We start from the raw sequence: 15,138 nt of genomic DNA, 5'->3' as shown, positions 1-15,138 counted from the left end.
TATCCCTAAATCCCTGCGCAGTGTAGTCAGCACCAGCAGAGATAAAGGAGAGATATGGTGACTAAATCAGAGAAAAATACGTAATACAGTATATCTTTGTGAAAATCCTATATTAGATAACACCTGACGCACCAAGCCCCCTCAGGTTATAGAATATAAGGATAGCAGGATGAGTGAAAGACACGAAATGGACACCACTCAGCTATCAAATGCACACACATATAGTCACAGTCTGTACAATGCAGAGGTTATTACTGACAATAATACTGCACTGGACTAGCTTACACAGCTATATAACAGTAGATATAACAGTACACAGTAAGAACTGGATGTATATCACAGGGTAATTGTACTATAAACCCTGACTAAATGCACTCTTTCTTACTAACACTGACTAAAAAGGCAGGTAGAATACTTAAGTGTCATGTAAAGTCACAGCGCTGACAACCAGGCGGCTTTACATAGGAGGATTTGCCCAAGCAGTCCCAGGAACAGTGAGCTGAGGAGTAATGGCGCCGCAGACACTGACAGGGAGTGAGGGAGAGACAGATATGCAGCTCAAGGGCGGGAACACTTGCTAGAAATGGCGCCCTGGGGCTGGGGGAGGGACTTCAGGTCTAAGCCTTATCCCCCTTGCTGGCAAAACCACCGGTACTGTGGGCGATATAAGAATTGGTTTAGAGAGAAAACCTGACCTGCGCCCATGCTCTGGTGATCTAGTGGGATCGCCTGTACTGCCACAGTGTCCACCGCCAGCGCGCGCGGCCCGCCTCCCACTGACCGCGCCGGATCGCGATAAAGACCGGGTCCCGCAAGCGGGACCCACTTACCACCTCCCGAAGCGCGCCCACGTGATCCTGGAGAGCCCCAGCCGTGTGTGTCTAACATGAAGAAAACCGGAGCCTCCGCTGTAGGTACCCGGCAACCAGGGCTCGGGAGTGTACAGCGCCGCTGGGGAGAGCTGGAGCCACAGCAGAGAATGTCACAAGACATTTACCACCGCTGCTGCCCTTGAAGTCTTCACTTTTTACCTCATAAAAAGCTTTTCTCAGGGCTGCTAGGAGCAGCCCCTCTGTTCAGCGCCTGCTTACTGCAGCACCAACTGACAAACTGAGCTCCTGTGCTGGGAGGCGGGGTGATATAGGAGGCGGCGCTGTGCATTCTGGGAACAGTCAAAGCTTTGAGCCTGTTGGTGCCTCGGATCAAAATCCTACTCTACACCCCCATTGTCCAATCCTTGTGGAGCCCAGTGTACCCCGCAGCAGAAATATTAATTAAAAACACCCAAGGGCAGGAGGGAGGGGTATTAGTCCATGCTGTAGGAGTTTCTGTACTACAAGTCTCAGCATTATCCCTTTACAGCGACACTAAACACTGAAACTATCATCTATGAGCCGGTTATCAACACTCTGTGCCCAAAACGCTCCTCTCAAACACCCATCATGCCCACACTGAAGACACACAGCAACCACCATCACCCGTGTGTAGGACACACCATACCCCAACACCCACCACCCCTGTGCAGGAAACACCACACACCTATCATCACACCCAGGCACCAAATGTTATCAATACATACCTAACAAATCAATCCTGTCCTCTTCAATCAGCCGGTTCACCAGCCCATTTGCTTTCTCAATGGTGCAGACGGCGACATCTATAGAGGAGAAACCACCTGCCGGAGACAAGCCGCCAACGTAGCCTGCCACCCGGACCCCCACCTCCTGGAACAGGTTCTGCAATACAGGAAGTTATGGGTATTTAATAGGGATCGACCATTAACCGACCGCTTTACAGGAAATGTTATACAAGTCTGTATATCCCCAAATATAGCACGACTCACACCGGACCATTCAGTACTGGGGTTACTGCCATAATGTATCAGCACATGACTCACACCGGACCATTCAGTGCTGGGGTTACTGCCATAATGTATCAGCACATGACTCACACCGGACCATTCAGTGCTGGGGTTACTGCCATAATGTATCAGCACATGACTCACACCGGACCAATCAGTGCTGGGGTTACTGCCATAATGTATCAGCACATGACTCACACCGGACCAATCAGTGCTGGGGTTACTGCCATAATGTATCAGCACATGACTCACACCGGACCATTCAGTGCTGGGGTTACTGCCATAATGTATCAGCACATGACTCACACCGGACCATTCAGTGCTGGGGTTACTGCCATAATGTATCAGCACATGACTCACACCGGACCAATCAGTGCTGGGGTTACTGCCATAATGTATCAGCACATGACTCACACCGGACCATTCAGTGTTGGGGTTACTGCCATAATGTATCAGCACATGACTCACACCGGACCATTCAGTGCTGGGGTTACTGCCGCAATGTATCAGCACATGACTCACACCGGACCATTCAGTGCTGGGGTTACTGCCGCAATGTATCAGCACATGACTCACACCGGACCATTCAGTGCTGGGGTTACTGCCGTAATGTATCAGCACATGACTCACACCGGACCATTCAGTGCTGGGGTTACTGCCATAATGTATCAGCACATGACTCACACCGGACCATTCAGTGCTGGGGTTACTGCCATAATGTATCAGCACATGACTCACACCGGACCAATCAGTGCTGGGGTTACTGCTATAATGTATCAGCACATGACTCACACCGGACCATTCAGTGCTGGGGTTACTGCCGCAATGTATCAGCACATGACTCACACCGGACCAATCAGTGCTGGGGTTACTGCTGCAATGTATCAGCACATGACTCACACCGGACCATTCAGTGTTGGGGTTACTGCCGCAATGTATCAGCACATGACTCACACCGGACCATTCAGTGCTGGGGTTACTGCCGCAATGTATCAGCACATGACTCACACCGGACCATTCAGTGCTGGGGTTACTGCTGCAATGTATGAGCACATGACTCACACCGGACCAATCAGTGCTGGGGTTACTGCTGCAATGTATCAGCACATGACTCACACCGGACCATTCAGTGCTGGGGTTACTGCCATAATGTATCAGCACATGACTCACACCGGACCATTCAGTGCTGGGGTTACTGCCGCAATGTATGAGCACATGACTCACACCGGACCATTCAGTGCTGGGGTTACTGCCGCAATGTATCAGCACATGACTCACACCGGACCAATCAGTGCTGAAGTTACTGCCGCAATGTATTAGCACATGACTCACACCGGCCCAATCAGTGCTGGGGTTACTGCCGCAATGTATCAGCACATGACTCACACCGGATCAATCAGTGCTGGGGTTACTGCCGCAATGTATCAGCACATGACTTACACCGGACCATTCAGTGCTGGGGTTACTGCCGCAATGTATCAGCACATGACTCACACCGGACCAATCAGTGCTGAAGTTACTGCCGCAATGTATTAGCACATGACTCACACCGGCCCAATCAGTGCTGGGGTTACTGCCGCAATGTATCAGCACATGACTCACACCGGATCAATCAGTGCTGGGGTTACTGCCGCAATGTATCAGCACATGACTTACACCGGACCATTCAGTGCTGGGGTTACTGCCATAATGTATCAGCACATGACTCACACCAGACCAATCAGTGCTGGGGTTACTGCCGCAATGTATCAGCACATGACTTACACCGGACCATTCAGTGCTGGGTTACTGCCATAATGTATCAGCACATGACTCACACCGGACCATTCAGTGCTGGGGTTACTGCCATAATGTATCAGCACATGACTCACACCGGACCAATCAGTGCTGGGGTTACTGCCATAATGTATCAGCACACGACTCACACCGGACCATTCAGTGCTGGGGTTACTGCCGCAATGTATCAGCACATGACTCACACCGGACCATTCAGTGCTGGGGTTACTGCCATAATGTATCAGCACATGGCTCACACCGGACCATTCAGTGCTGGGGTTACTGCCATAATGTATCAGCACATGACTCACACCGGACCATTCAGTGCTGGGGTTACTGCCATAATGTATCAGCACATGACTCACACCGGACCATTCAGTACTGGGGTTACTGCCATAATGTATCAGCACATGACTCACACCGGACCATTCAGTGCTGGGGTTACTGCCATAATGTATCAGCACACGACTCACACCGGACCATTCAGTGCTGGGGTTACTGCCATAATGTATCAGCACACGACTCACACCGGACCATTCAGTGCTGGGGTTACTGCCATAATGTATCAGCACACGACTCACACCGGACCATTCAGTGCTGGGGTTACTGCCATAATGTATCAGCACATGACTCACACCGGACCATTCAGTGCTGGGGTTACTGCTGCAATGTATGAGCACATGACTCACACCGGACCAATCAGTGCTGGGGTTACTGCCGCAATGTATGAGCACATGACTCACACCGGACCAATCAGTGCTGGGGTTACTGCTGCAATGTATGAGCACATGACTCACACCGGACCAATCAGTGCTGGGGTTACTGCTGCAATGTATCAGCACATGACTCACACCGGACCATTCAGTGCTGGGGTTACTGCCATAATGTATCAGCACATGACTCACACCGGACCATTCAGTACTGGGGTTACTGCCATAATGTATCAGCACATGACTCACACCGGACCAATCAGTGCTGGGGTTACTGCCATAATGTATCAGCACATGACTCTCACCGGACCATTCAGTGCTGGGGTTACTGCCATAATGTATCAGCACATGACTCACACCGGACCATTCAGTGCTGGGGTTACTGCCATAATGTATCAGCACATGACTCACACCGGACCATTCAGTGCTGGGGTTACTGCCATAATGTATCAGCACATGACTCACACCAGACCAATCAGTGCTGGGGTTACTGCCATAATGTATCAGCACATGACTCACACCGGACCATTCAGTGCTAGGGTTACTGCCATAATGTATCAGCACATGACTCACACCGGACCATTCAGTGCTGGGGTTACTGCCATAATGTATCAGCACATGACTCACACCGGACCATTCAGTGCTGGGGTTACTGCTGCAATGTATCAGCACATGACTCACACCGGACCATTCAGTGCTGGGGTTACTGCCATAATGTATCAGCACATGACTCACACCGGACCATTCAGTGCTGGGGTTACTGCCATAATGTATCAGCACATGACTCACACCGGACCATTCAGTGCTGGGGTTACTGCCATAATGTATCAGCACATGACTCACACCGGACCATTCAGTGCTGGGGTTACTGCCATAATGTATCAGCACATGACTCAGACTGGACCAATCAGTGCTGGGGTTACTGCCATAATGTATCAGCACATGACTCACACCAGACCAATCAGTGCTGGGATTACGGCCATAATGTATCAGCACATGACTCAGACTGGACCAATCAGTGCTGGGGTTACTGCCCTTACAAATCAGCACATGACTCACACTGGACCAATCAGTGCTGGGGTTACTGCCCTTACAGACCAGCACATGATTGGTTACTGTTCTTCATGTAACCCAGGCACTCCTATGACACGGGACACACAGCTAGTGCCGAGCTGAACTGGTTTTATACACATGCCTGTCTCAGGATGAGAAATGATTAATAATACGGTATATCTAGCAGACAGCAGGGTGCATGGGTAATAGATAATAATACAGGTATTGCAGTCAGGGGATGAGCCTGCGTGTCTGATGATACGTCCAGGGTGAAACAGTGCTGATATATGAAATGTTTCTCTGTATGGATGCAGTAACTACTGTACATCATCTGAATAAATGGTAACATCTTATTTAGGGGCCAGTTACATCTAATCTATACCCTCTTAGCCAATGACGGAGCTGTGTAATGTATTAAACCTCTAGAGCAACGGAAAGCAGCTGCGCAATACTGATTTATCAAAGAGATGTGACATCATTTACCCACGCCGAGACTGAGCGCAAACCGACTCTGCAGCGCTGCAACATTGTGCCTTGGAGGGACACGGATACAGTCCCACCATATCCAGAGACACAACTTACCTGCAAGTAATAGGTCTTCTCTTTGGCTACAGAGACGAAGGGGAGGATGAATAAGGCTTTCTTTCGGGTCTCCAGGACTCTCTTTAAGATGAGCAGCTCGGCCACCAGCGTTTTACCGGCACTCGTCGGAGCTGGAGAGAGAGAAGCGCAACATTCAAAGCAAAGGACCAAGACTTTCTATTCTGCTATACATAGCACATACCTGTCCTGCAGCTCCCAATACGGGTTATATCTGCCACATAGACTACAGAGGATAATTCTGCACATTTATCCCCTGGAGCGAGCCGTCATGGTGCCTCAGTGACTGCATCACATGGGCATCCCTCCGGTCAGTGACAGAACAGAATGACGCTCAGATATTCAGCACCAGGGACAGAAACAGGGGGAGGCTAGGACAGTAAGTGACTGCCTGGTAACCACACCTTCAGGTCAGCCCTAGCCAAAGGGTGTATACAGGGCAGTATATATATACCCAATAATATAATACCAGCTGTGCTCACAGCGTGAGGTGGGTGTAGTGTCAGACACATCCGTGACCTAGGAGCCATCGCCCCGACCTGGGAGCCATCGCCCCGTGACCTAGGAGCCAATGCCCTGACCTGGGAGCCATCGCCCCGTGACCTGGGAGCCATCGCCCCGTGACCTAGGAGCCATCGCCCCGTGACCTGGGAGCCATCGCCCCGTGACCTGGGAGCCATCGCCCCGTGACCTGGGAGCCACTGCCCTGGCCTAGCAGCCATCGTTCTGACCTGGAAGCTATCGCCCCTAGTGTGTCTTTCCATAAATAACACACATCTACAGACTGCGAGCAGGGCCCTCCTACCACTTTATTATAGTGTTAGCTCCAACTGTACAGGGCTGCAGAGTATGCTGGCGCTATAGAAATAAACGTTACCGGCCATATTAAATGAACAGGCCTACGCGAGTCTCCATCACTATACTTCTACTACACCACCTGTCTCTGTCTGCAGACAGTCCTCATCTATGGAGACCTGTCATACACAATTAAATCTCGCTGCGGACACGGTAACAAGCACCAGCTGCGCAGCTCTCGCCTGTGATGAGACAGATGGCAGCGGAAATGGGACGACTTACCAGAATAGACCAGGTTACTCCCGGCCAGCACCTGCCCCAGCATCAGGCACTCCGCCTGCCACTCAAACATCTGCACCACCCCCAGGGCGCCATACTTCTCCAGGACGGCCGCAGGAAGACCCCAGCTGGCCAGAAGTAGCTTGTCAGCCAGACCCTCGGGAACAGCCATACGGAGGCCTTGTGCTGAGGGGAAACAACAGAGAGTGAGAATTGTTCCACTGATAACGTGACGGACAAACACCTGCACCTCAATTACCGGCCAATCGGATCTGGTTACACCGCTCGCTACAAGCTGTCTGTCAGTGTGATTGCTCCCTGGGAGGCTGATACAGCTGCACATTCTGTTACTTCTTCAAAAGAATAGTAAATGAAATGTTTATGGTTAATTCTATCCTGATGTTCTCATTGCGCTCAGTGAGGAACCTCTCACAGGCACTTGTGGCAGTTATACAACGCAGCTCTGCTTGCACAGTAACTACAGAAGCTGTAACAAGCAGGGTCCTCTAGATTGTAAGCTCTGCGGATCCAAGCCTCCTCTTCCCTCTGTCTCAGATCGGTACCTCCTCAGTACTCTCTATACAGGTGTGACTTTTGTTTTATGAGAACTCATTTCCTGGTGCCTGCAAATGGCCGATGACACTATGGGGGTCATTCCGAGTTGATCGCTAGCTGCCGTTGCTCGCAGCACAGGGATCAGTGGAAAAACCGGCGAATCTGCGCATGCACCGCAATGCGCACGTGCGATGTATGGGTACAAAGAGCATCGTGATTTTGCACAGGTTCTAGCAAAGCTTTCAGTCGCACGTCCGACCGCAGGAAGACTGACATGAAGTGGGCGTTTCTGGGTGTCAACCGACCGTTTTCAGGGAGTGCTTAGAAAAACGCAGGCGTGTCGGGAAAAAAGCAGGCGTGGCTGGGCAAACGCTGGGCGGGTGTGTGACGTCAAAAGCCGTCCCTCCGTCGTTAGAATCAACGCACACGAAGAGTAACTACAGGGCTGGTCTTGTTTTGCACAAAAATAAGATTTTACTCACCGGTAAATCTATTTCTCGTAGTCCGTAGTGGATGCTGGGACTCCGTAAGGACCATGGGGAATAGCGGCTCCGCAGAAGACTAGGCACAACTAAAGAAAGCTTTAGGACTACCTGGTGTGCACTGGCTCCTCCCTCTATGCCCCTCCTCCAGACCTCAGTTAGGATACTGTGCCCGGAAGAGCTGACACCAGAAGGAAGGATTTTGAATCCCGGGTAAGACTCATACCAGCCACACCAATCACACCGTATAACTCGTGATACTATACCCAGTTAACAGTATGAAATATAACTGAGCCTCTCAACAGATGGCTCAACAATAACCCTTTAGTTAAACAATAACTATATACAAGTATTGCAGACAATCTGCACTTGGGATGGGCGCCCAGCATCCACTACGGACTACGAGAAATAGATTTACCGGTGAGTAAAATCTTATTTTCTCTGACGTCCTAAGTGGATGCTGGGACTCCGTAAGGACCATGGGGATTATACCAAAGCTCCCAAACGGGCGGGAGAGTGTGGATGACTCTGCAGCACCGAATGGGCAAACTCTAGGACCTCCTCAGCCAGGGTGTCAAACTTGTAGAATTTAGCAAATGTGTTTGACCCCGACCAAGTAGCTGCTCGGCAAAGTTGTAAAGCCGAGACCCCTCGGGCAGCCGCCCAAGAAGAGCCCACCTTCCTTGTGGAATGGGCTTTCACTGATTTAGGATGCCGCAGTCCAGCCGCAGAATGTGCAAGCTGAATCGTACTACAGATCCAGCGAGCAATAGTCTGCTTTGAAGCAGGAGCACCCAGTTTGTTGGGTGCATACAGGATAAATAGCGAGTCAGTTTTCCTGACACTAGCCGTCCTGGAAACATACATTTTCAGGGCCCTGACTACGTCCAACAACTTGGAAGCCTCCAAGTCTTTAGTAGCCGCAGGCACCACGATAGGTTGGTTCAAATGAAAGGCTGATACCACCTTAGGGAGAAACTGGGGACGAGTCCTCAATTCTGCCCTATCCATATGGAAAATTAGATAAGGGCTTTTACATGACAAAGCCGCCAATTCTGACACACGCCTGGCCGAAGCCAAGGCCAACAGCATGACCACTTTCCACGTGAGATACTTTAATTCCACGGTTTTAAGTAGCTCAAACCAATGTGACTTTAAGAAATCCAACACCACGTTGAGATCCCAAGGTGCCACTGGAGGCACAAAAGGGGGCTGAATATGCAGCACTCCCTTAACAAAAGTCTGAACTTCAGGTAGTGAAGCCAGTTCTCTCTGGAAGAAAATCGATAGAGCCGAAATCTGGACCTTAATGGAACCCAATTTTAGGCCCATAATCACCCCTGACTGTAGGAAGTGCAGAAAACGGCCCAGCTGAAATTCCTCCGTTGGGGCCTTCATGGCCTCACACCACGCAACATATTTTCGCCAAATGCGGTGATAATGGTTTGCGGTCACTTCTTTCCTAGCTTTAATCAGCGTAGGAATGACTTCCTCCGGAATGCCCTTTTCCTTCAGGATCCGGTGTTCAACCGCCATGCCGTCAAACGCAGCCGCGGTAAGTCTTAGAACAGACAGGGCCCCTGCTGCAGCAGGTCCTGTCTGAGCGGCAGAGGCCATGGGTCCTCTGAGATCATTTCTTGAAGTTCCGGGTACCAAGCTCTTCTTGGCCAATCTGGAACAATGAGTATAGTTCTTACTCCTCTTCTCCTTATTATCCTCAGTACCTTGGGTATGAGAGGAAGAGGAGGGAACACATAAACCGACCGGTACACCCACGGTGTCACTAGAGCGTCCACAGCTATCGCCTGAGGGTCTCCTGACCTGGCGCAATATCTTTCTAGCTTGTTGTTTAGGCGGGACGCCATCATGTCCACCTGTGGCCTTTCCCAACGGTTTACAATCAGTTGGAAGACTTCTGGATGAAGTCCCCACTCTCCCGGGTGGAGATCGTGCCTGCTGAGGAAGTCTGCTTCCCAGTTGTCTACTCCCGGAATGAACACTGCTGACAGTGCTAACATATCGGAGAATCCTTGTGGCTTCTGCCATCGCCGTCCTGCTTCTTGTGCCGCCCTGTCGGTTTACATGGGCGACTGCCGTGATGTTGTCTGACTGGATCAGTACCGGCTGGTTTTGAAGCAGGGGTTTTGCCTGACTTAGGGCATTGAAAATGGCCCTCAGTTCCAGAATATTTATGTGTAGGGAAGTCTCCTGACTTGACCATAGTCCTTGGAAGTTTCTTCCCTGTGTGACTGCCCCCCAGCCTTGAAGGCTGGCATCCGTGGTCACCGGGACCCAGTCCTGTATGCCGAATCTGCGGCCCTCTTGAAGATGAGCACTTTGCAGCCACCACAGCAGAGACACCCTGGTCCTTGGAGACAGGGTTATCAGCCGATGCATCTGAAGATGTGATCCGGACCACTTGTCCAACAGGTCCCACTGAAAAGTCCTTGCATGGAACCTGCCGAATGGAATTGCTTCGTAGGAAGCTACCATTTTTCCCAGGACTCGCGTGCAGTGATGCACCGATACCTGTTTTGGTTTTAGGAGGCCTCTGACTAGAGATGACAGCTCCTTGGCCTTCTCCTCCGGGAGAAACACTTTTTTCTGTTCTGTGTCCAGAACCATCCCCAGGAACAGTAGACGTGTCGTAGGGACCAGCTGTGATTTTGGAATATTTAGAATCCAACCGTGCTGTTGTAGCACCTCCCGAGATAGTGCTACCCCGACCAACAACTGCTCTCTGGACCTCGCCTTTATCAGGAGATCGTCCAAGTACGGGATAATTAAAACTCCCTTTTTTGAAGGAGTATCATCATTTCGGCCATTACCTTGGTAAACACTCTCGGTGCCGTGGACAGACCAAACGGCAACGTCTGGAATTGGTAATGACAATCCTGTACCACAAATCTGAGGTACTCCTGGTGAGGATGGTAAATGGGGACATGCAGGTAAGCATCCTTGATGTCCAGTGATACCATGTAATCCCCCTCGTCCAGGCTTGCAATAACCGCCCTGAGCGATTCCATCTTGAACTTGATTTTTTTTATATATGTGTTCAAGGATTTCAAATTTAAAATGGGTCTCACCGAACCGTCCGGTTTCGGTACCACAAACATTGTGGAATAGTAACCCCGTCCTTGTTGAAGGAGGGGCACCTTGACTATCACCCGCTGGGAATACAGCTTGTGAATTGCCTCTAGCACTGCCTCCCTGCCTGAGGGAGTTGTCGGCAAGGCAGATTTGAGGAAACGGCGGGGGGGAGACCCCTCGAATTCCAGCTTGTACCCCTGAGATACTACTTGAAGGATCCAGGGATCCACCCGTGAGCGAGCCCACTGATTGCTGAAGTTTTTGAGATGGGCCCCCACCGTACCTGGCTCCGCCTGTGGAGCCCCAGCGTCATGCGGTGGACTTGGAGGAAGCGGGGGAGGACTTTTGCTCCTGGGAACTGGCTGTATGCTGCAGCTTTTCCCCTCTACCTCTGCCTCTGGGCAGAAAGGACGCGCCTTTAACCCGCTTGCCCTTATGGGGCCGAAAGGACTGTACCTGATAATAAGGTGCTTTCTTTGGCTGTGAGGGAACATGGGGTAAAAATGCTGACTTCCCAGCTGTTCCTGTGGAAACGAGGTCCTAGAGACCATCCCCGAACAACTCCTCACCCTTATAAGGCAAAACTTTCATGTGCCTTTTAGAATCTGCATCACCTGTCCACTGCCGAGTCCATAACCCTCTCCTGGCAGAAATGGACATTGCACTTATTTTAGATGCCAGCCGGCAAATATCCCTCTGTGCATCTCTCATGTATAAGACTGCGTCTTTTATATGCTCTATGGATAGCAATATAGTGTCCCTGTCTAGGGTATCAATAATTTCCGACAGGGAATCTGACCACGCAGCTGCAGCACTGCACATTCATGCTGAAGCAATAGCTGGTCTCAGTATAATACCTGTGTGTGTATATACAGACTTCAGGATAGCCTCCTGCTTCCTATCAGCAGGCTCCTTTAGGGCGGCCATATCCGGAGACGGTAGTGCCACCTTTTTTGACACGCGTGTGAGCGCTTTATCCACCCTAGGGGATGTTTCCCAACGTGACCTATCCTCTGGCGGGAAAGGGTACGTCATTAGTAACCTTTTAGAAATTACCAGTTTCTTATCGGGGGAAGCCCACGCTTCTTCACACACTTCATTTAATTCCTCAGATGGAGGAAAAACTACTGGTAGTTTTCTCTCTCCAAACATAATACCCTTTTTTGTGGTTCCTGGGGTAACATCAGAAATGTGCAACACATTTTTCATTGCCTCAATCATGTAACGTGTGTATTGGAAGTTACATTAGTCTTATCGTCGTCGACACTGGAGTCAGTATCCGTGTCGACATCTGTGTCTGCCATCTGAGGTAGCGGGCGTTTTAGAGCCCCTGATGGCTCTTGAGACGCCTGGGCAGGCACAGGCTGAGAAGCCGGCTGTCCCATATTTGGTATGTCGTCAAACCTTTTATGTAAGGAGTCGACACTGTCGCGTAATTCCTTCCACATAACCATCCACTCAGGTGTCGACCCCGCGGGGAGTGACATCACATTTATCGGCATCTGCTCCGCCTCCACATAAGCCTCCTCCTCAAACATGTCGACACAGCCGTACCGACACACCGCACACACACAGGGAATGCTCTGACAGAGGACAGGACCCCACAAAGCCCTTTGGGGAGACAGAGAGAGAGTATGCCAGCACACACCAGAGCGCTATATAACACAGGGATGAACACTATAACTGAGTGATTTTCCCTTATAGCTGCTTATATATATATATACTGCTACGCCTAAATTTAGTGCCCCCCCTCTCTTTTTTACCCTTTGTAGTCTTGAAACTGCAGGGGAGAGCCTGGGAGCGATCCTTCCAGCGGAGCTGTGAGGGAAAAATGGCACCAGTGTGCTGAGGGAGATAGCCCCGCCCCTTTTTCGGCGGACTTTCTCCCGCTTTTTTATGGATCCTGGCAAGGGTATTTTTCACATATATAGCCTCTAGGACTATATATTGTGATTATTTTGCCAGCCAAGGTGTTAATATTGCTGCTCAGGGCGCCCCCCCCCCCCAGCGCCCTGCACCCATCAGTGACCGGAGTGTGAGGTGTGCATGAGGAGCAATGGCGCACAGCTGCAGTGCTGTGCGCTACCTTGTTGAAGACCGAAGTCTTCTGCCGCCGATTTTCAGGACCATCTTCATGCTTCTGGCTCTGTAAGGGGGACGGCGGCGCGGCTCCGGGACCGGACGATCGAGGTCGGGTCCTGTGTTCGATCCCTCTGGAGCTAATGGTGTCCAGTAGCCTAAGAAGCCCAAACTAGCTGCAAGCAGGTAGGTTCGCTTCTTCTCCCCTTAGTCCCTCGCTGCAGTGAGTCTGTTGCCAGCAGATCTCACTGAAAATAAAAAACCTAAAATATACTTTCTTTTCTAGGAGCTCAGGAGAGCCCCTAGTGTGCATCCAGCTCAGCCGGGCACAAGATTCTAACTGAGGTCTGGAGGAGGGTCATAGTGGGAGGAGCCAGTGCACACCAGGTAGTCCTTAAGCTTTCTTTAGTTGTGCCCAGTCTCCTGCGGAGCCGCTATTCCCCATGGTCCTTACGGAGTCCCAGCATCCACTTAGGACGTCAGAGAAATGTGTTTGCAGCCGCTCTGCTGCACAGGCGTTTGCACTTCTGCAAAGTGAAAATACACTCCCCCGTGGGCAGCGACAATGCGTTTGCACGGCTGCTAAACGTAGCTAGCGAGAGATCAACTCGGAATGACCCCCTATATACTGTATCTCACATTGTGCGTATTACAGAGCTGAGTATATACATGTAATAGCTGGGTGTTTATATGTAAGTATACAGCCAAACGTGAGATGTTTCGTCATCATCATTAACTTGGCTCCATTCCTCCTCTGCAACCGGCTACCATGTCAGGAGGAGGCGCTGATATAACAGAGCGGACACAGAGTGACTGTCATCTTGGCGGACTTGTTTTGTATAAAAGCAATGTGCGGATTGGTTGACTGAAACAGAGGGATGGGGGCCAGTGACGTCAGGAAACCTGCGTCTCAGCTGTCTGGCCGGCACTGGGTCCCATCTGCCCCACCTGCAGTGCACACGGTTTTGCCCAACTGCTACCTTTTTTGGTTGCTAACAGCTCTGAATAACCCCCAAAGTGAAATATAAAACGCAGCTGATAATAAGTGAACCCCGCATGGAGGGCAGTGAAGAACACGCAAGGCATATTTACCTGTGGCAGAAAGGCTGGACTCCAGCAGTGTGCGGTCCAGACCAGTAGGGGGTGCTAGAACAGACACAGACAGGTTGGCCCTTGCGCTCTGCTCCTGCCTCTTCTTCTGCAGTATGGACGCCTGCTGCGCCGGGCTGAACAAGATGTAGTTTTCGTTAGAGCTTGAGATGGTGCTGGAGTCCCCGGGCTGCTCCTTGATCCCTCCAGCTCTCGGGGGCCTGTGAGGAACCCCCTGGGGTCGGGACTTACTGTACTTGGTATGCAGCGCAGCCCTCTTTGACGTTGAGGGACTTGTGGAGTCTTCTGACCCGGGGCTGGACAGGGAACGGGGGCGATTGCGTTTGCGGCTGTTGTGAGGCCCCAGAACCGCTTTCATCTTGGCTTTACCGTTACTTTCATTTAAGGTCAAACCACCAAATAAGATATTTGCCAGCTTGGCGCTAGTCCCCGGAGCTGCCGGCGGCCCGTGTGACGCCTGCATCATGTGGTTACCGGCGCCTCATTCATCAGCTGCCAGGCCGGGTTATTCATACAATGGAACGCGCCGTAATCTGGATACTTTGGTTTTATAGGTTACATTGTCACTTGCACCAGGAAGACATAAGGTGGGGAGCGTTGCAGCAGAATGGTCGTCCTCCGGGGGAGACAGTTCTGTGACGGAAACAGGAAGACTGTAATAAGAGATCTGACAGCAGAGCACAATGGTCACTCCCACACCCTTCTATAGAATGGTCACCCACATCCTTCTATAGAATGGTCACCCCCA

General features: G+C 50.9%; 1 protein-coding gene across 3 annotated transcripts in view; it reads right to left on the bottom strand.

The window, feature by feature from the left end:
* POLQ (DNA polymerase theta) overlaps nt 1-15,138 on the bottom strand; it is a 196,432-nt gene that overhangs the window by 177,085 nt on the left and 4,209 nt on the right. For all 3 annotated transcript variants that reach the window (XM_063956839.1, XM_063956841.1, XM_063956840.1), the window contains exons 2-5: nt 14,373-15,023; nt 7,078-7,260; nt 5,983-6,113; nt 1,580-1,736 (exon numbers count right to left, since the gene is read on the bottom strand). In XM_063956839.1, the coding sequence (XP_063812909.1) occupies nt 1,580-1,736; nt 5,983-6,113; nt 7,078-7,260; nt 14,373-14,856 (955 nt within the window). In that variant the 5' untranslated portion in view covers nt 14,857-15,023. The remainder of the gene's footprint in view (nt 1-1,579; nt 1,737-5,982; nt 6,114-7,077; nt 7,261-14,372; nt 15,024-15,138) is intronic.

This window comes from Pseudophryne corroboree, chromosome 2, assembly GCF_028390025.1.
Source record: "Pseudophryne corroboree isolate aPseCor3 chromosome 2, aPseCor3.hap2, whole genome shotgun sequence".
Classification (NCBI taxonomy): Eukaryota; Metazoa; Chordata; class Amphibia; order Anura; family Myobatrachidae; genus Pseudophryne; species Pseudophryne corroboree.
Note: the sequence above shows the minus strand (reverse complement) of the source record. Positions and strands in the feature narration are given on the sequence as shown.